We start from the raw sequence: 22,050 nt of genomic DNA, 5'->3' as shown, positions 1-22,050 counted from the left end.
TTTATTCCTCCTTCAATACAGTTCCGAGCAGGTTTCTGAGATTCTTTTTCCTATCTTTTAATGTAATTTTCTTTTCTTTTACATCATTTACCAAAGTTGAAACCACACATACTTGAGCTTTTAGCTATTATTAGGGTTTCTATGCATCAACATATTCTTTAGTGTCTTTCTTGTCTCAAATACCCCAATTCTTCTAACAGCTTTTACATATTTCCACCCACCCATCTAGTATTGCACAATGCCTGAATCTCCACTCAACCTGTCTCCACTCCTGCCTTCCCCAGGTCCCCATTCAATCACAACATCTTGTGAGTTCTCATGTAATCCCTGTTCTCTGTCATTCCCAAGTCCCCATCTGTTCAAAATCTGAAACCATTTTTTTCTGAGGCAGTTCCTGTGCTTAGGGTTCCCCTTCTGCTGCAAGACCAATGTTGCCAAACTCACTCATCTTTCTCAAATTCCTGTGCTCCCCACCCATATGAGTATCTTTTTTTTCCCCTGTCAACACTCGTAGCCCATTAGTCCCTTGTTTAAAATTCAGCTTTGCCACCCACTGATCGTGGTTGGCCAGAAAAAGAATGCATTTGGAGGGGTTTATTCATACCTTCTCATTCTTTCACCATCAACAATGGCAGTGATCATGGCTACAGGGCTTCCAGCAATTCCAGCTTGGGCTGGTAGTAGCAGGAATCATTGGGGAAGCAGAATTAAGGGGTGATTATTTCCAGAATCTGGCTCCTTGCTTTGTGATCTCTCTGCTCTACAGGTTTTCATGGTTAGCATGGTCTGCTGTCTATCAAAAATTTGGTGACGCATCTCCCGGCCATTTGTAACAGACCTCTGTTACAGAACTAGGGAATAAACTTGGCCAACCTAATGTAGCAGAGCATTCTCCATAAAGCTTAGGATCCTCCCTCAAAAAAGAGAAGGCATTTGGCTTTCCATACAGTGTTTCAGTTGAATCCATTTTTAACACTGTGTCTTTTGGAGTTTATACTTTTCCAGTGGTACATGAAATTGAACTCATTTGTTTATATCTAAAATATCTGCTAAGCATTTGATCACCGCAGCATACCAGGGGCCAAAAAAAACCCATTAATCGCCCCAAATTGCTTCACAGACCCTTAAGCTAACCAGCATGACTGAGTGATCTAACAGCTTGTGCTGTGCTAGGGAGTCTAAAGTCAGCCATGATGGAGGGTAGATCAGGCTCTTTCCCACATTCTACATTGCTGCTTGCCATAAGATAACTTCCTGATGATAGCTGTAAAAATCTAGCAGAGCAACACCTATGTGCCTTCTGGGGGTTTCAGAGTTTGCTGCACAATTTTTAAGCTTTCTGCTTCCATATAAATTCACTATTACTGAATTTCTTTTCTTGTAGAATGATTTTCTGAGGTTAAGGGTGGCTTTCCTAATATATAATTCATTTGGGGCAAAATATTTGTTAAGTTTGTACTATCCCACTATAGAGGGCTTTATGTGATAAATTGATTCTATAGTTTTGGAAGTATCATTTTACTATTGAGTTCCTTTACTTTCCCAATATCCTGCTTTTCAGAGTATTCTCTGTCTGAGGTGTCGGGACATGGAAACCGTTCTCACAAGTCAAACATGACTGCCCCAAAGTTTCTCCTCTTGACGTGAGCCACCCAGGCAGAAACAGGAAGGTACATCAGAACAGAAGTGTTGGGGCAGTTGTGCGGGACTTATGAGAACAGTTGCCGCATCTGGACACCTCAGAAAGAGAAAACTCTGAAAAGCGTCCGCGAAGGTGAGGGGAAGTGAGGGAGATGGCCCGACGAGGGAAAGAGGTTGAGTGACGCTGAAGAGAAATGGAGAGAGGTAGGGGAGAGGGGAACAGACACTGAAAGGAAGTGAGGAGGGGAGAAAGAGGGGAGTAGATGTTGAAGGGAAGTGGGGAGGGAGGGAGAAGCAGACGCTGGATGGAAGTGGGGAGGGGAGGAGAGGGGAACATATGCTGAAGGGAAGTGGAGAGGAGAGAAAGGGAAGCAGATGCTGGTTGAGAAGGGGGGAGTGAGAGGGGAATAAATGCTGAAGGGAAGTGGAGAGAAGGAGCAGATGCTAGAAAGAAGGGAGGAGAGAAAGGGGAGCAGACACTGGATGGGAAGAGAGAGGGGGGGAACAAACACTGGATAGGAGAGAGGGGAGAAGACTCTGAAATGAAGTGGAGAGGAGAGATAGCACATACTGGATGGAAGGAGGGAATAAAGAAAAATGCATATGCTGGATTGGGGGGAAGAGGATAGAATTAGATACTAGAAGGGGTGAAGGAAAGAGTTGGCAAGCTGTAGGTAGACACAATGAAAGGGAAATTGAGGACTGGAAAGTAAAAAAGTAGACAAGAGGTAGAAAACAAATTGAGAAAGAAGAGCAGAAAAGAAAATGAAAGGGAGAGGTTGATAACAGAGCATTGGAGGAGGGGAAGGAGACACATACCAGATCTGAAGGGAGGAAAGGAGGAGAGAGATGCTAAAAACCTCCTGGGGGAGGGAGTAAGAGATGGAAGGGAAGAAGACAGAGATGCCAAACCATGGAGGGAACGGAGTGAAGAAGATGGGTGCCAGACCAATTGGGGTGAGGGGGAGAGATATGGAAGGGAAAGGCAGACAGTTTCTTGTAGAGGCATAGAAATAGAGCAGATGCCATATGGAAGAGGTAGAGAGAAGGCAAACGGTGGATGGAAGGAAGAGAATGATGAGAAGATGAGGAGAGCAGGAACCAGAAAAATCTGGAAAAAATTATTTTCTTTTTTTGTTTGCTTTAGGATAAAGTAGTATTGTAGCTGAGTTGATAAAACATTTATAAACAAAGCCCTGCCAGCTGAAGATCTCTTCCTCTAGTTTGGCAGCCAGAACTCTGATTTATAAGATGACAATTGTACAGAATATTGTTTCTTTTTATACTTTAATAAAATAATTTCAGTATAAAACTATTTGAGGCTTGTGCGGATGGGATCAGATGGTTTGCGGGGATGGGGACCTAGCTCATGGAGACAAGGACCTAGCGGAGATGGGGACAAATTTTTACCCATGTCGTTCTCTAATTCAGACTCATTCTTAGAGCTCAATAACATGAAGAGCCATAAGTGGATCTGCAAGATTGACCATTTGCACTTTTCAAAAGGACAAGTTATGCCGAGGGTCTGAATATAAAAAGATGTGTATTTGAACCTACAGCAAAAAGATCCCCCCCCCCTAATAAAACCCAGTAGCTTATGCTGTGAGCTCTGTTTTGACCATTTATTTTCTTGTCTTTTTTTCTCTTGCCTCTTCTAACAGTAGGTTGAAAAAGTTGTCCTGGATCTGCCTGGTGGTGGTGCTGTTTACTCACAGCTTAAAAACACTTCACAGAAACTGGGATTGGGAGTCTGAATATACTCTGTTCATGTCTGCATTAAAGGTATTATTAAAGGTCCAAATTATTGGGGAATGAGAACTCACAAGAAATTTAACAGGATCCATAAAACGAATAGTTGAAAATAGTCAGTGACTTTTCTTTTTGTGTTTTTTGCCATGTGTTAAACCCCATGATTTGATTGCTTAGCAGAAGGCAGGGTTTCAGCTTTGCAACAACTTGGCTGCACTCCCATATTAAGAGATGTGGCTTTACATATCTGTTATGGACATCCTTTACGCTTTTTAGCACTATCTTCAAGATAAAAATGTTTGTAAGCTGAATGGTTCTGAGCGTGTGTCTGAAAAGAAAGTTGAGCCAGCATTTTTAGATGCACAGGGCATGTGGCTTTACCCAGTATAAATATCTGCCTCTAAGTGGGTCTGTACAGCCCAAATTCAACACTTACCTTATAGTTTTGTAGTTATTTTACAGGATTAAAAAGTATTTTCCATTTTGGTCAGCAGGAAAAAAAGGAGGTGCTAATGCTTCCAAGTGTCTGATGTGACCTCCTTTAGACTACTGTACACAATTCTGAAGACCACACCTTAAACAGGATGAAATTTGTCCAGAGGGTAGCTACTAAAACGGTCCTAGTCTTTATCATAAAGCATATGGGGACAGGCTTAAAGATCTCAATATGTATATCTTGGAAGCAAGTCAGGAAAGGGGAGATGCACAGGAGGTGGTTCTCTTTCACTTGAAAGGAAGCTCTGGAACAAAGGGACATAAGAAGCTGAAAATCCTTAATGGAAAGGGCCAGAGATGATTGGAACAGCCTGCAAGAGGTGGTTGAGATAAGGGCTGTGTCGAAATTTAAAAAAGCATGGGACAAGCTCAAAGTAGAGGTTATAGTAGAGGTTATAGTAGTGGTTTGGATGGGCAAACTGGATAGATAGGATGTATGATTTATATCTGCCATCATTTTTTCAATCTCTATGTAAGCCCTACACTGTTTTCAAAAGTGCTAGCAGTGACTAATCAAAAGGGAATCATAAAATCTCCAAAGCTTATTTCATCTTAGAAATTAAATGTGGAAGATGCAGGAATCACCCCCCCCCCCCCCCCCCCCCCCAATATGAGTACATGCAGTAGGTTTCTGTTAATAAGGTCACTGATTTGGAGCAAATCCTTAAGAACAAAAACAAATTTGAGACTAAACAGAATCTTATTTGGGACACTATGGGGATCACTTTCAAAGACCTTAGACACACAAAGTATCATACTCTGGTACTTTGTGTGTCTAAGTCAGTGTGTCGCAAACTTTTTAAGCTGCTGGCACACTAATCTCAGGGCTGCGGCTGGAGGGCACTTGGAAATGTGTGGACGTCGACACGATCATCCGTGCATATGCAGATGTCCTCCAGCTGTGGCTCTGAGCCTCTTATTACTGGTGTGTGTGTGGGGGGAGTGCTGCAGAAGGAGAGGTGAGAAGGAAGAAGAGAAGGAGCAGAGGCGCAGGTGCCAGCTGACTCACTACAGGACGTGCCTCTCGCCACAGGAGGCACATCCTGTAAACAGTCTTATCCCAGGACAAGCAGGCAGCATATTCTTAACGCATGGGTGACGTAACCGACGGAGCCCCGGTACGGACACTTTTAACTAGAAAGTTCTAGTTGGCCGCACCGCGCATGCGTGAGTGCCTTCCCGCCCGACGGAGGAGTGCGTGGTCCCCAGTTTCTTCGTTTCCGTGGAGCGAAGAAGACGCATGTGTTTTCAACGGCTGTTGAAAAATCTGATTTTTGCCTTCCCGTTCGCGAAATGGGTTTCTTTTCCGTTCAAAAAAAAAAACTTCGCTTTTTCTTTTTTCTTTATTTTTCAGGCCGGCCCTGGCGGGGCCTGTTGCCACCATACAGGCCTCCGGTTTTGATTTTGCGGAAGCCGTGTTTCCCTTCATGCACCCTCAGCCGGGCTTTAAGAAGTGCCAGCGGTGTGCACGCCCGATCTCTCTCACTGACCCGCACAATTGGTGCCTACAGTGCCTGGGTCCAGAGCATCGGGCTGACACCTGCACCCGCTGTGCTACTCTTAAAAAACGTACATTAAAGAATAGACAGATCCAACAGAATATCCTTTTCGGTACCGGATCTGCCATGGAATCGGCCGCGCCGTCGACGGCACCGCAAAAGTCGGCACCGACTACTTCGACGACGCCTGATCCTTTCTCGGGGTCGCTGGCACCAGGTAAGCCGGCTAAGAAGCCTTCCACTTCCCTTGAGCGCCCTCCTGCCACAGCGGCGATGCCGGTCCTCCCGGCATCACGCCGACCCCGAAAACGCTCTGCCCCGATTTCGGTGAGTGCCTCGTCATCGGCCTCCTCATCGCCGGGGCATGGAGCGGCACCTATGGTACCGAAAAAGAAAAAAGCAGTACCGGTGCCTCCTCTGGACAACCGCATTGCGGCCATACTCCAAAGCCAATTGCAGGAGCAACTACAGCAACAACTCCAACACTTGTTGCCAGCAATATTGGCCCCACTCCTTCCGGTACCGGACCGGCCCGAGCCTCGCACCATACCACCGGTGTCGACACCATCGGTACCGTTGAACACGTCCATGCCGGTGCTTGCGGCTGAACCACTCAATCCCCCCGTGCAACCACGCTCTGACGCCGACCCTCCCAGATGTCAAGACCGACACCAGTCCCCCCGAGACCAGGACCGGCACCGGTCTTCCTCCCCCGGTACCGTCTCGATGCGCTCTGGCAAATTTTTCTCTAAGACTCGCCACACTGAGCCATCCACACCACCGTCCCGTCCTGCGCACACCGACGTCAGGGACCCGGACTTATGGGAAGAATCCCCACCCGGTACCGATGATGAGGCTTCATCAACGGACGAGGAACCCTCGATGGTCGATACCAGTTCCAAACCTGAACAGTCCTCATTCACTAAATTTCTAAGGGAAATGTCGGCGGCTCTTTCTATCCCGTTGGAATCCGACTCTAAGAAGTCCCAGGCTTTTCTTGACGCCTTAGACTTCGAACAACCCCCCAAAGAATTTTTGAAGTTACCCGTCCACGACATCTTAAGGGAAACTTTTTACAAAAATTGGGAAAACCCTCTCACGGTACCGGGAGCCCCTCGAAAACTGGATAGTTTATACAGGGTCATCCCTATCCTGGGGTTCGACAAACCTCAACTGCCCCATGAATCCCTTCTAGTGGAGTCCACCTTAAAGAAAACCCAGGGCTCCAGTGTTTATGCCTCCACCCCTCCTGGCAGAGAGGGCAGAACGATGGATAAATTTGGCAAGCGCCTTTATCAGAATTCCATGCTTGCAAACAGGGCTAATAATTACACCTTCCACTTCTCCTTCTACATGAAGCATTTGGTGCAACAACTCTCCTCCTTACAAAAGTACATCCCTGAGCGTAAGGTCCCTGTTTTTCAACAACAAATGTCCAGTTTACTCCAACTCCGGAAATTCATGGTGCGCTCCATTTATGACTCTTTTGAGCTGACCTCTCGAGCATCTGCCATGGCTGTTGCCATGAGGCGCCTGGCCTGGCTGAGAGTTTCTGACCTCGACATTAATCACCAAGACCGCCTGGCTAACGCACCTTGTCTTGGTGATGAACTCTTCGGGGAGTCCCTGGACTCAACCACCCAGAAACTCTCGGCACACGAGACCAGGTGGGATACTCTGATAAAACCTAAGAAGAAGACTCCTACAGACAGCAGTCTTCCTACCAACGCAGGTTCTCGGCCAGACCTCTCAACCCGCCTCAACAGCCTCGCCGACCTCGTCAACAGCATCAAACTCAGGCTCGCTCACAGTCTCACCAACCTGCCAAGCCTCTCCCTCCGTCCAAACCATCTCAGCCCTTTTGACTCTTTTCTCCAGGGCATAGCCAGTCTCCCACCATCCTTGCCTCTTCCTCAGCCGATCGGAGGACGCCTTCAACTCTTTCTCAGCCGTTGGGAAGTCATCACATCAGACCTGTGGGTCCTCAACATCATTCGCCACGGCTACTCTCTCAACTTCCAGACTCTTTCACCAGACAATCCCCCCATAGAGTCTGTTTCTCACTCCTCCCAATCCCTTCTCCTCCTGAGGGAGGTCCAATCCCTCCTTCTTCTCAACGCCATCGAAGAGGTACCCCCAGATCAAAGGGGTCAGGGATTCTACTCCCGCTACTTCCTGGTTCCCAAGAAGACAGGAGACCTCCGTCCCATCCTCGATCTCCGGGACCTCAACAAGTGTCTGGTCAAGGAAAAGTTCAGAATGCTCTCCCTTGCCACGCTTTACCCTCTTCTCTCTCAACACGACTGGCTATGTTCCCTAGACCTCAAGGAGGCCTACACTCACATTCCAATCCATCTGACTTCACGTCGCTACCTTCGATTTCAGGTACAGCACCGTCACTATCAGTACAAAGTGCTACCCTTTGGCCTCGCATCATTGCCCAGGGTGTTCACCAAGTGCCTCATTGTGGTGGCGGCCTTTCTCAGGTCCCACAACCTCCAGGTGTTCCCCTACTTGGACGATTGGTTAGTGAAAGCACCTACGTCTCCTCTTGTGCTACAAGCCATTCAGCACACCATCTCCTTCCTCCACCTCCTGGGGTTCGAGATCAACTACCCCAAGTCGCATCTGCTTCCCACACAGCGACTTCAGTTTATTGGAGCCGTCCTCGACACCACTCTGATGAGGGCGTTTCTCCCCTCAGACCGACAACGGACCCTGCTCCACCTCTGCCGTCAGGTGCTCCTTCGTCGCTCCATTCCGGCTTGGCAAATGATGGTCCTTCTGGGCCACATGGCCTCAACGGTCCATGTGCTTCCTCTGGCGCGACTCCACCTCAGGACACCTCAATGGACTCTGGCCAACCAATGGTCACAGACCACGGATCCTCTTTCACATCCCATCTCTGTGACATCGTTTCTTCAGCAATCTGTTCAATGGTGGTTGAACTCCTCCAATCTTTCCAGGGGTCTACTCTTTCATCTACCCCCTCACTCCATGATCATAACCACGGATGCCTCCCCTTATGCATGGGGAGCTCACCTGGGAGATCTTCGCACCCAGGGACTCTGGACCCATCAGGAGCGTCAACATCACATCAATTTCCTGGAACTCAGGGCCATGTTCTATGCTCTCAAGGCCTTCCAGCACCTTCTCTACCCTCAGGTTCTTCTCCTGTGCACAGACAACCAAGTCGCCATGTACTACATAAACAAGCAAGGTGGCACCGGATCTCCCCTCCTCTGTCAGGAGGCCATCCGCATCTGGACCTGGGCCATGGCCCACAGTCTCTTCCTCAAGGCTGTCTATATCCAGGGCGAACAGAACTCCCTGGCCGACAATCTCAGCCGCATCCTTCAACCTCACGAGGGGACTCTGGATCCTCCCACACTCCGCTCCATCTTTGCTCGGTGGGGCACTCCTCAGGTGGACCTCTTTGCAGCTCCTCACAACCATCAACTGCCCCAGTTCTGCTCCAGACCCTTCTCTCCTCATCGTCTGGCCCCGGATGCATTCCTGCTCGACTGGACGGATCGGTTCCTCTATGCCTTCTCTCCACTGCCTCTGATGTTGCGGACGTTATTCAAACTCCGCAGGGACAAAGCCACCATGATTCTCATCGCCCCTCGGTGGCCTCGCCAACACTGGTTCTCCCTCCTGCTCCAGCTCAGCTCCAGAGAACCCATTCCTCTTCCTGTGTTTCCTACTCTACTTGCACAGCAGCATCAGTCTCTACTACATCCCAATCTGTCCTCGCTCCATCTGACAGCTTGGTTTCTCTCGGGCTGACCTCTTCAGAGAATCTGTCTCAGCCTGTCCGTCACATTTTGGATGTGACAGGAAACCGGCCACCCTCCAATGTTACCATCAGAAGTGGACCAGGTTCTCCTCTTGGTGTCTACTGCATCACCACGATCCCACTTCGCTGGTGGTGGAAACTGTACTGGTCTATTTGCTCTCTCTGTCCGACGCTGGCCTCAAGTCTACCTCAATCAGAGTCCACCTCAGTGCCATCACTGCGTTTCATGAGCCTATCCTCGGAAAACCGCTCACGGCTCATCCCCTGGTTTCCCGGTTCATGAGAGGCCTCTTCAATGTCAAACCACCTCTGAAACCTCCTCCAGTCGTCTGGGACCTGAATGTGGTTTTATCAGCCCTCATGAAACCTCCGTTTGAGCCTCTTGCCACTACTTCACTCAAATTTCTGAAGTGGAAGGTGCTTTTCCTCATTGCCAGGAGGGTTAGTGAGCTGCATGCACTGGTTGCCGACCCACCTTTCACTGTTTTTCACCATGACAAGGTGGTTCTGCATACCCATCCTAAATTCCTTCCCAAGGTGGTCTCGGACTTCCACCTCAACCAATCCATTGTGTTGCCTGTCTTTTTCCCTAAGCCCCATTCTCATCCTGGGGAACAGGCGTTACACACGCTGGACTGTAAGCGTGCCCTTGCATACTACCTTGACCGTACCAGGGCTCACCGCTCGTCTCCTCAGCTCTTTTTATCCTTCGACCCTAACCGTCTAGGTCACCCTGTCTCTAAACGGACGCTTTCTAACTGGCTTGCTGCCTGCATTGCGTTCTGTTATGCTCGGGCCGGTCTCTCACTGGAAGGTGCTGTCACGGCCCACAGGGTCAGAGCTATGGCTGCTTCTGTGGCTTTCCTCCGTTCCACGCCCATCGAGGAAATCTGCAAGGCTGCCACTTGGTCCTCAGTTCACACGTTCACTACTCACTACTGTCTGGATACCTTCTCCAGACGGGATGGACACTTCGGCCAATCTGTGTTACATAATTTATTTTCCTAATGGCCAACCATCCCTCCTCCCTCTCTGTTAGCTTAGAGGTCACCCATGTGTTAAGAATATGCTGCCTGCTTGTCCTGGGATAAAGCACAGTTACTTACCGTAACAGGTGTTATCCAGGGACAGCAGGCAGATATTCTTACGTCCCACCCACCTCCCCGGGTTGGCTTCATAGCTGGCTTATCTTAACTGGGGACCACGCACTCCTCCGTCGGGCGGGAAGGCACTCGCGCATGCGCGGTGCGGCCAACTAGAACTTTCTAGTTAAAAGTGTCCGTACCGGGGCTCCGTCGGTGACATCACCTATGCGTTAAGAATATCTGCCTGCTGTCCCTGGATAACATCTGTTACGGTAAGTAACTGTGCTATCCGGTGCCTCTCCTCCTCATTGGCATCTCAGGGCACACCTGGAATCCTTCAGGGCACACTAGTATGCCACAGCACACAATTTGTGATACACTGGTCTAAGTGCTTTGAAAATGAGCCCCCCGATATTGTTTATTAGGGCCAGTAACTGCCACATGGTGTGGTTTTTGGTTGGGGGGGTTCTCCTCTTCAAGCCTCAGATATCATAAATATATCACATGGAACCCAGGGAGTTGTCTTCAGGTATTTCATGACACTCACTTACTGAGGCGTTCAATTGTGCTGCACATTGTTTCCCAAGCAAGTTAGCACACACCTGTGCAAAGAGACATTGCCTGTGGCTTAGCTGGATCTGTGCTATGCACTGTTAAACCTGTAGAGCTGGCCAGCTGTTCTGCACAGGGAACAAGCACATTGGAGACGGAGCCTCTGGGACTATGCTAATCTATGCCTGTAATATGAGGCCGAGGCATGCCTCTGTGGGCAAGTGCAGCCAGCATTCTGACTTTAACTCTTTACATGCAACTTTGAATAGTTGGGGCAGCATCTTAATTGGAGCAAAATATTCTTGTCCTAACTGGAATCCAGTGCATTTGATAGCCCTGCTGCTTCATAATGTAACGGAAGACTGAGAAAATTTTAACAGTTTGCTCTTCATATTTAGGTAAATAAAAACAATGCCAAGCTTTGGAATAATGTCGGTCATGCTTTAGAGAATGAAAAGAGTTATGAAAGAGCCTTGACATTCTTCTTGCAAGCTACTCACGTGCAGCCAGGTAAGGGGTGCATCAGTGACTGCTTTCTTCTGTGGATCAGCTCTTTTCTATGGTTGCTTTAAATTATTTGGTACAGCTTTAAGAAGGGGCTACACTATTTGTCACCAACTTTGCATATACCTGCTAAAGAAAACACGTGGGATCTCTCAGAGAGAAAGAGATAGTGGTTTCTGTGGATGGGCAAACTAGATGGGCCATATGGCTTTTATCTGCCATCATGTTTCTATTTAAAAGTTAAACAAGTGTATATATTTTTATGTGGGCATCTCATCCAGATTGACTTTGAAGTTGCAGTTGATCCAGAACACTGCTGCTAAATTGACTTTTGACAGGGCTAAGTTTGATCATGTGACACCTTTACCAATTCAGTTACATTGGCTGCCTGTTAAGGCTAGAATTGCTTTTAAAGTTTGCCTTTTGGTCTATAAAATATTAGCAGGAATCTCTCCAGAGTTTTTCTAATTTTTAGCTCAGTTGATTGGGACAACCAGACATGATTACAATAAAGACCATTTAATGCTGGCTGATCCATCTTTAAAAAAATAATTCAATTAAAGTCACTCTTTGGCAAATCTTTTTCCTTTGTCATTGAAACTTTGGAACTCTTTACCGTACCCTGTACATTTAGACTATTATTTATGTTTTCAGAAAATCATTAAAGCTCATTTGTTTATGGAAATTTTTTTAATTTGCAGCAGTTTGTTTGATTGTATATTCCTGAAGTTATGCTTTGTTTCTTGCCTTGTTACCTACATTGATCCTTTGTAGGGTTTAAGGTGGGATATTAGTGCATATTTAACATAGCATAACAACCCTTTTTTTAAAAAAAAAAAAAAACCAACCTCATCTACAATGTAATGTTCATTTCTAAGAAAACATTTCTAACTACAGTAGGCTTAGTAAAAACAACATAGTATTGATTCACGTTCCATGTAGAAAATGATACGGTGAACAAACACCGTGGTGGACCGCGGTCTATCTGCAGCAATGGAAATGCTAATGCCCTCCTCTTCATGGGAACGGTGACCAAACTTCGCACCACCCACAAGAATGGCAAAGATCCTTGACCCCACTGTGAGAAATACCCCATCGTCCTTCACCACCTGAAATACTTAGGAAACCAATCTATTCAATCTTAGTCCTTAACAACCGAGCGCAAGAACCACCTGTCGCTAAATCTGTACTTTGTTTATTCATTCAATCTGTAACTTTGTTTATTCACTCAATCTGTAACATTTCTAATCATTGTAAACTGAATAGAACTTCACGGTCCTGCGGTTTATAAACTGTTATTATTATTATTATTTATTTAGGAAATCCTGGCGGCTCTAATTGGGGATTCCCCTGAGATATCTCATCTGACGCAAACCCTCCCCCGCCCCATCGGTAGGAGGGATGCTTACTCCCTCCTGCCTCACAATGCCCTCCACACCCCAGAACCTCCTCTGCCTGAACGAACCCCCTCCCCCCCTTGACTGGAGTCTGGAATGAAGACTGTCAAGAGGGATGCATTCTCTCTTGCCGGCAGGCCTGCCTCTTCAAAATGATGGGTCTTCCCAGTGCTCCCTGGAATTCACAGGGAGGGGCCTAAGGCCCTGATTGGCTCAGACGCCTAAGGCCTCACCTTTTGGGAGTCCTTTAGCCATCATCGGCGGAGGGGTGCTTTTTTTCTTTGGTTTTTTAATGGAGCAGATATTGTGTGTGTGTAACACATTCACAGCATTTATGCCTATTTTTTTTTTAAGTGCCTATAAGTCAGGTAAGCGACTGGTCTTGACCAGACACATTTTTTAAATCGCCTTTTTTTTTTTTTTTTTGCTTCGCCAAGCAATGTTAGTACATACAATTGCTTGGATAGTTTGCATGGGGTTTTAATATTAAATAGCTAATTTGCATGGCCTGATCAGAAAATGGGTGATTGAGGGGAAAAACACACGATGAGCCATTTTATGCATCGGGTTGGCAAATGCAGTCGTCACTAAAGCAGTCAAAACTGGTTTGGCAATGATCGCTGACTTTAGTGTATCTAGCTCTTATTCTTATTTCAACTGATAAGACAAGGAATAGAGAGAAAAAAAAGCCCCGTTGTTCTTATTTAAGCAAGAGAGATCAGCATCTTCTAGAGTAGTTTTGAGGTATTGAAAGTCACCGAAGTTATAAAGAGTGGGTTAAGAGGGAAGTCATAGTGTGAAAAACCCTCCATTCATCTCCATTGAATCTGAAATTTGTATGGTTTGTATCTGTTTTCTGGAGGATTTTGATTTGCAGATTGCTGAATATTTGTTTCTATCCTATTTTACCAATGGCGTTCTATTCTTGTTTTATTGTAAACCACCTTGCATTGCTTTGCAATAAAGGTGGTATATCAAGTCTAATAAACGATAATCTGAAAATGTGGCAAAAAGATAAGGAAATATCATCTTGAATGTCACAGGCTTGACCGAAAAAAAAAAATTTCCAGGCACTAAGTTGCCTATCCATGTTCCATCTTATGAATTCCAGAAGAAAGCTCTCTTTGGTATGATGCAAGTTCTGTGGTGAGCATTAGCAGTAAATTTGAGAAATTGAGATCTTACTGGCTTAGGAGTGAGGTTTATTATTGTAAGGGAATATGCAAAAATTTACCGATTTAGAGACATTGCCCCCAAGTCAACAGAAGATGGCTGCGGTGATGTCAACTGAGTTAAACAGGTTGGTAGGGTACTGTCCTGGGGGAAGGCCATGGGTGACCAGGAGATTAGATATTAAGGCAGTTGATGCCAGTTTGTGCTAGTATTCTATAACATAATCTGGGCACCTTGATGCTATTGCAGAGCTGGCACGAACTGTGCTGCATTTAGCATCCAAAGTTGGATGTTGGTTTATAGAATTGCCACCAAAATGTTTTTTTGTAAATATTTTTCTTTATCCTCAATATAGCAAATAAGAAACACTGGATTCTTAAACCAAGTGCTTAGTTGTGATTGTGCTAATAAAAAAATATCACTGAAGGCTGCCCACTTCGATCTTTTCCAGGGGACCTAGCCAACCTTCACTAGTTCACACCAAATGGCATGGTTTGGCTCCATAATTTGGAGGTTATGTTGCTTCTATTCTCATGCAAGAGTTTATCTATATATGCAACTGTGCAATTGAAAACTTCCATTGTAAGATGATTTTATAGCATTCTCGTACCTTTTGACTAAGAATTGTGCAATGTTGGAAAACGAAGTTTCCATCAGATTACTACAAGAGGAGAGTCAGCACAGATTTTCTGGCAATAAAAGACTAAGAAAAATGATTTTTTTTAAATTAAATGTCATCTTACATCCATATTTAAAACTGACAGTCCTCTTAATTGCACCTTTGGTAATCACAAGTATTACAGATGCTGCATGACAGATGCAGAACTGAAATGTCAGTGCATCAAGCCTCTTAGTGAGAAGCGACTGCTTACAATAATGTTCCTTGGAATACTGGATTGGCCACTTTTTTCCCCCCTTAGGTTCTAACACAGTGGTTGCCCTTGAATGCCCTGTCCTTCGGCTCAGAATTTATGGTAACAGTTGCTGGCGGTTATTTTGTGGTAGTCTGGTGCTGAATGGGCTATATGCTTCCAGTTACAATCTCTGGCTGTTGGAGGAGGTGGTCTTCAGGAGAACATGGGCAGACTAGATGGGCCATTTGGCCTTTATCTGCCATCATGTTTCTATGTTTCTTATTGGGTCAGACCAATGGTCCATCTAGACCAGGGATCTCAAAGTCCCTCCTTGAGGGCCACAATCCAGTTGGGTTTTCAGGATTTCCCCAGTGAATATGCATTGAAAGCAGTGCATGCACATAGATCTCATGCATATTCATTGGGAAAATCCTGAAAACCCGACTGGATTGCGGCCCTCAAGGAGGGACTTTAAGACCCCTGATCTAGCCCGTCTTCACAGTGGCCAATCCAGGTTACTAGTACCTGGCAAAACTACAAAAAGTAGAAACATTCCATGCTACCGACCCCAGTAGCCCGTCTTCATTGTGGCCAATCCAGGTCACTAGTACCTGGCAAAAAAAACTCAAGTAGTAGCAACATTCCATTCTATTAATCCAGGGTAAGCAGTGGCTTCCCCCTTATCAGTTGGCAGGGCTTGGAGATCCCTACCAGCAAAGGTATTTATTTTCAGTCAGGGTGTTGAGGGGCCAGGGTGTGGGGTTGGAGAGAAAATTTTGTGCCCATCCAATTTGGACTTAGGCCTACCCAAAATTGGCAGTCTGGTTGCACTACTGGGCTAAGCTACCAGAAAGCATTAACAGTGCAGGCAAAGGTCCTGCACAAGGCCTGACAGGATAAAAGATTACCAACCGGTCCTTGTACCATTACATATTTTACATTTCATTTTTTGAAAAGACACCAACACAAACTGCAGTCATTCCTACTCAGCTCAAAATTTTTGTAGATACAAAAATGTTTTTATGTTCAAGCAATTTTTTTATTGATGATAAAGGATTACAACAAGATGAGTATATAAAGTTACAGGTCATAAATGGTAACAGGACCTGAACACACAATAACAAATTGCAATATCATCAAATTTTCCCACACAGCAACTACGAGAACCGCCACCCTCCCTCCCCGGAAATAAACAGATTGAAGAAAGAACCCCCCCTCAAATACCCGCTCCCCCCTATCAGCAACACCTTCAAACTATAATCAAAGCTAGCTGAGGCCCTGGTTCCTTAGAGATCCCAGGCAGAGAAGAGGAGAGCCTTGAAACCATAGAAAATAAAAAAAAAGTTTTTAAAAATAAGATTGATTCATGACAATTGGTTTCTTACTTCACAACATATAAGGTGATATTTCTTTTTTTTAAAAAAATTATAAATTTATGCGTTTGTTACAAGCATATAACAATTACAGGCAATTACACACTGTTCAAAATAAACTATACTAAACTTAAAGTATTATAAAGTCCACATTATTATTAGGGCTAGATATCGACTGAAGGAATCGCATCAATAAAGAAAAAATATCATTCTCTGAACCAGATGAAGTCTCCTGGACCAGATGGAATTCACCCGAGAGCGCTAAAGGAACTTAAGGTAGAAATAGGAGAGCTATTACAATCCCTAGCTAATTTGTCAATTAGAACCGGCCAAATACCAGATGACTGGAAGATAGCAAATGTCATCCCAATCTTCAAAAAAGGATCGAGAGGAGAACCAGGCAACTATAGACCTGTAAGTCTTATTTCGGTTCCTGGGAAGATGGTAGAAGCACTAATCAAGGATAGTATAGTGCAACATCTGGATAATCACAATCTGATGAGAGCCAGTCAACACGGCTTCAGGAAGGAGAAGTCATGTCTGACGAACTTGCTTAAATTTGTTGAGAAGGTGAACAAACAAATCGATAGCAGAGACCCGGTGGACATAATATACTTAGACTTTCAGAAAGCATTCGACAAGGTCCCACAAGCAAGGCTTATGAGGAAACTAGAAAGCCATGGAATAGAGGGGGACATACTAAGATGGATAGGCAGATGGCTGGAGTACAGATTGCAGAGGGTAGGCATAAATGGGAAGTTCTCGGACTGGGAAAAGGTGACAAGCGGTGTGCCTCAGGGCTCGGTTCTTGGGCCCATTTTATTCAATATCTTCATAAATGACCTGGAAGAGGAAACAAGTAATATAATCAAGTTTGCAGATGACACAAAACTATGTCGGTCAGTTGGGTCACTAATGGACAGCGAAGAACTCCAAAGAGATTTGAACCAGCTAGAGAAATGGGCGGAAAAGTGGCAGATGAAGTTTAATATAGAAAAATGCAAAGTGATGCACCTGGGCAGGAAAAACAAGGAACATGAATATAAAATGTTAGGTGTGACATTGGGCAAGAGCGAACAAGAAAGGGACCTGGGGGTAATGATTGACAGGACCAGTGTTCCCGCTAAGCTGCGCTGGCCTGCGTTCGCGCACAAAATATTACATCGCAGCGCAAAGTTTCTCTTCACAGCGCACACACGCGTCGGTAAGGTAAGGGGACGCATTGGGGGGATTGCACTTCCCCACAATTGCAATGCTTCGGTTCCTCTTCTTCCTTCCTTCCTCCCCCCCCCCCCCGCGGGACCCTGCGGCACCATCAACTCTTACTCCCTCTAATGTCGGCCCTGCAGCTCCAGACTTCCTCGCACCTTCTCCCCTCCCCCTTTGGATCGCTATTATTTTAAATGTTATAGCCGCGGAGCTGTATCCATCAGTGGAGATGTCTAACCTCGGCCTGCCCCGGAACTCTTACTGCAACAGTGACTTCCTGTTCCTGCCTAGACGGGCGTCTGCTGCAGTAAGAGTTCCGGGGCAGGCCGAGGTTAGACATCTCCACTGATGGATACAGCTCCGCGGCTATAACATTTAAAATAATAGCGATCCAAAGGGGGAGGGGAGAAGGTGCGAGGAAGTCTGGAGCTGCAGGGCCGACATTAGAGGGAGTAAGAGTTGATGGTGCCGCAGGGTCCCGCGGGGGGGGGGGAGGAAGGAAGGAAGAAGAGGAACCGAAGCATGGCAATTGTGGGGAAGTGCAGAGCTGCAGGGAAGAGTGTTGCGGTACCCAGCTGGAGGGAGAAGGAAGATGAGGGAGGGAATTAAAGGAGATGCCAGGGCTTGGAGCGTAGGAGGAAGGTATGCCAGTCTAAGGGAAAAGGAAGGGGGAGATGTGAGAGCATGGAGGGGGAGCGAAAGATGGAAGAAAAGGAAAGGAGAGAGATGCCAGAGAATCAGGGAAGGGGAGATACCAGACTATGAGGAGAGGTGTGGGAGAGGGAAGGCGAGGAGAGAGATGCCAGACCAATGGGGTGAAAGGAGAGATGGAAGGGGGAGGCATACAGTTTCTGGAAGGGGCATAGAAGGAGAGAAGATGCCATATAGGGGAAGAGAGACGGCAGACAGTGGATGGAAGGAAGAGAGTTACAAGAAGATGAGGAAAGGAGAAACCACAGAAGACAAAGGTAGAAAAAAATTTCTATTTATTTATTGCTTTAGGAGACATGTGTCACTGTTTCTGTGAAGCATTGTATGCAGAGTCCAGCTTCTTGCTGGTTCAATTTAACCTTTGTCTATGTATTTTTATTTTATCCCCCCTTTTACAAAACTGTGAAGCGTTTTTAGCACCAGCCTTGGTGGTAGCAGCTCTGATGCTCAGAATTTTATGAGCATCAGAGCTGTTACCTCCGTAGCTAAAATCCACACTACAGTTTTGTAAAAGAGGGAGGGGTTAGTTTGTGATTACATATTCCTTACTAGGCGAAGGTGTTTTCTGTGTTCTGTGTGTTCGAAAGACATGGTTTTCTGTTAGGATTGACGGTGTAGGATTGATCTGTGCTGGTCTGGCTTGTTTAGTTTTACAATGGGTGTATTGATGTACTGCTCACTGCAATATGTAAGATGCTGCCTTTTCCTAGGTACTCATGTGTGACGTGTGGTTTGTTACTAAAAATCATGATTTTCTTACAGATGGGGAGGGGGGGTGCCAAAAAATTATGGGTCCCGGGTGTTACATATGCTAGGTACGCCACTGTATGTAAAGATACCAGAAAGCTGGCGTAGCAAAAACTTCTAAGTTTTGAGTATTTAACCCTCCCACAATCTCACGGGCACTCGTTTCAAGTTTATTGAGATTTTGATTTAAACGCAATATCAAATATTTTCAATGCGTATAACAAAAATAAATTTGGGGAAATAAATAAAACCATTTGAACCAGTGTTCCCGCTAAGCTGCGCTGGCGTGCGCTGGCGCACAAAATATTACATCGCAGCGCACACGTTTCTCGTCACAGCGCACGATCGGAAGAGGCGTACGGCAGATGGCAGGGCGGCGAGAGGAGAATCGGGCGAGTTGGCTCATAACTTGCTGGCGCCCGATATTTTTGGCTCACGGTGAAAAAAGTTTGCTCACAACACCCGCCCGCTTAGAGGGAACACTGGACAGGACCCTGAAGCCATCGGCACAATGTGCAGCAGCGGCGGCGAAGAAGGCAAACAGGATGTTGGGCATGATAAAGAAGGGAATCATGAGTAGATCGGCGGACGTCATAATGCCGCTTTACAGAGCAATGGTCAGACCACACCTGGAGTACTGTGTCCAACACTGGTCTCCCTACGTAAAGAAGGATGTGACCCTGCTGGAGAAGGTGCAGAGGCGAGCCACGAAGCTAGTAAAAGGTATGGAAAATTTGAGCTACAAAGAACGCCTCAGAAAACTGGGCTTGTTCACCCTTGAGAAAAGAAGATTGCGAGGGGATATGATAGAGACTTTTAAAATACTAAAAGGATTCGACAAAATAGAGTAAGAAGCATCGTTATTCACGTTGTCAAATGTGAATCGGACAAGAGGTCATTGACTAAAATTGAGAGGCAACAGGCCCAGGACAAATACCAGGAAGTTCTGTTTCACACAGCGAGTGGTGGACGCTTGGAATGCTCTCCCGGAGGAGGTTGTGACGGAGACCACCATTCTGGGTTTCAAGGGCAAGTTGGATGCACACCTTCTTGCAAATCACATTGAGGGATACGGGTAAACAAGGTCTTCATCGGGGAACACCTGGCTTGGCCTCTGCATGTGCGGGTCACCGGACTAGATGGACCAAAGATCTGATTCGGTGAAGGCGTTTCTTATGTTCTAATCATCTTCTATATCACTTCACTTATTTTCAACCTCTAAACTTGTTATAGGTAATGAATCTATTTTAGGTTTTCTCTGAAGAAATGTTTCCAATTGGGCTGGGTCAAAAAAGATGTACTTATTGTTCTCATAAGTTACTAAACACTTACATGGAAATTTAAGGTAAAATAAAGCCCCCACTGTCAAAACAGAGGGCTTAATTTGAAGAAATTTTTTTCCCCCTGTATTGCGTCTGTTTACAGACGTCTGGAAAAATGTAATTGTTGCCCACAGAACAAAGCATTTTTATTTGCAAAGTATAGTTTAAGAATATCTTGCTTTTCTAATATAGTTCTAAAGGTTACCAACACTGTTGCTCTCTTGGCTATATAATCTTTAGAAGATTCAAGAAATTGGGATATATTTAAACTATCCGGCGATACTACTTGATCTATTCCCCGCTCTTCAGATAGAACTTTAGATCCAGCTGGAATATAATATAGATTATCAGGTAAAAAAAACTTTCTATCTGAACATATTTCAAATACATATTCAATAATTCAATAGGAGACAAATAATGTGACGTAGGAAAATTCAAAAATCTGAGATTCCTAGATCTCATAGCATTTTCCATTTTTTCCATCTGTACATGTAATGAGATATTATCTTTAATATTAGATATCACACATGATTGCATTACAGAAACAGATGCCTCCATTTTATTCACTCTTTTTTCAGTTATAGCAAATTGAGTTTCTTGTTCTGTAACCTTATTAGTAATGATATTTCTAATAAAGGGCACCTTATCGGTGGTTGACATGCGACAGGTGATTTAAACAGGCTAGAGCCTCTCTAGCTTGTTCAAATTGCTCTGAATATCTGCACCATACTCTACAATATGTTAGCTGTAGTAGGTCACAATGAGAAAAAGATATAGGGATAAGTTTTTTAATTTTGCTTCTGTCTACGTATGTACATATAATTTACTATCATGTATGCTTCAAAGACTTATTTTTTGTAGAGTCCTCATTTTAACATTTAATTTTTTTTAGTTTTCACTAAAAAAAGGAAAGTGAGATCCTGCTTCCGCCAACAACATTTTGCTGTCCTTGTACAATCAATCATTTTTTCCAGACTGGACTATTATAATTCCATCTATCTAAGTCTAACCAAGAAAAATCTTCAAAGACTTCAGCGGATCCAGAACACTGCGACTAGGTTGATCTTCGCAAAAAGCAAATTAGATCCTGTTTCCCCGCTTCTATCAAAGCTTCACTGGCTTCCGGTGATTTCTAGGATTCACTTTAAATGTACCTGCCTAATATTCAAGATCCTACATGGCATTCTTCCTCCCCTAATTCCACTATCCTGGAATTCTTCGAGACCTGACACTACCAGATCCGCCCACATACTCAAACTATCTTTCCCCTTGTAAAAAGGCGTCATGTATGCAGGTAAATTAGGGAAATCCCTTTTCTTCAAATTCTCTGAGCTTTGGAATAACCTCCCTGCCCCGCTGCGGAACCTAGGCTCATTCCAATTATTCCAAAAGCACCTGGCGCTTCTCCAAAACGTAAAGCTGTCTATTTAAAATGTAAAGCTAGCTATCCTCTTCATAACCTCTAATTTCTTATTATGTCCTTCCCTCATTTATTGAATTACCTGTAAACCGTGCCGAGCTCTATCTTTATGGAGATGATGCGGTATACAAACTTAAGGTTTAGTTTAGTTTCTCTTCCTCTCTTCTTTTTTTTCTCTCTCTCTTCCTCTCTTTTTTTCTCTCTCTCTTCCTCTCTGTCTTTTTTTCTCTCTCTATTCCTCTCTGTCTTTTTTTCTCTATTCCTCTCTCTTTTTTTTCTTTCTCTCTCTCTCCTTTTTTTTCTCTTTCTTCTCTCTTTTTTTTCTCTCTCTCTTCTTTTTTTCTCTCTTTCTCATTAAAAGGTGTAATGTATGCAGGTAAATTAGGGAAATCCCTTTTCTTCAAATTCACTGAGCTTTGGAATAACCTCCCTGCCCCGCTGCAGAACCTAGGCTCATTCCAATTATTCCAAAAGCACCTGGCTTTTCTCCAAAACGTAAAGCTATCTATTTAAAATGTAA

The 22,050-nt window shown here is 45.0% G+C and overlaps 1 protein-coding gene across 3 annotated transcripts in view; it reads left to right on the top strand.

Annotated features, from left to right (window-relative positions):
* The window catches only part of TMTC3 (transmembrane O-mannosyltransferase targeting cadherins 3), a 95,785-nt gene that overhangs the window by 42,875 nt on the left and 30,860 nt on the right, over nt 1-22,050 (top strand). For all 3 annotated transcript variants that reach the window (XM_033952284.1, XM_033952285.1, XM_033952286.1), the window contains exons 10-11: nt 3,303-3,423; nt 11,219-11,330. In XM_033952284.1, coding sequence (XP_033808175.1) covers nt 3,303-3,423; nt 11,219-11,330 — 233 coding nt within the window. The remainder of the gene's footprint in view (nt 1-3,302; nt 3,424-11,218; nt 11,331-22,050) is intronic.

The sequence above is a fragment of the Geotrypetes seraphini genome, chromosome 7 (assembly GCF_902459505.1).
Source record: "Geotrypetes seraphini chromosome 7, aGeoSer1.1, whole genome shotgun sequence".
NCBI lineage: Eukaryota > Metazoa > Chordata > Amphibia > Gymnophiona > Dermophiidae > Geotrypetes > Geotrypetes seraphini.
Note: the sequence above shows the minus strand (reverse complement) of the source record. Positions and strands in the feature narration are given on the sequence as shown.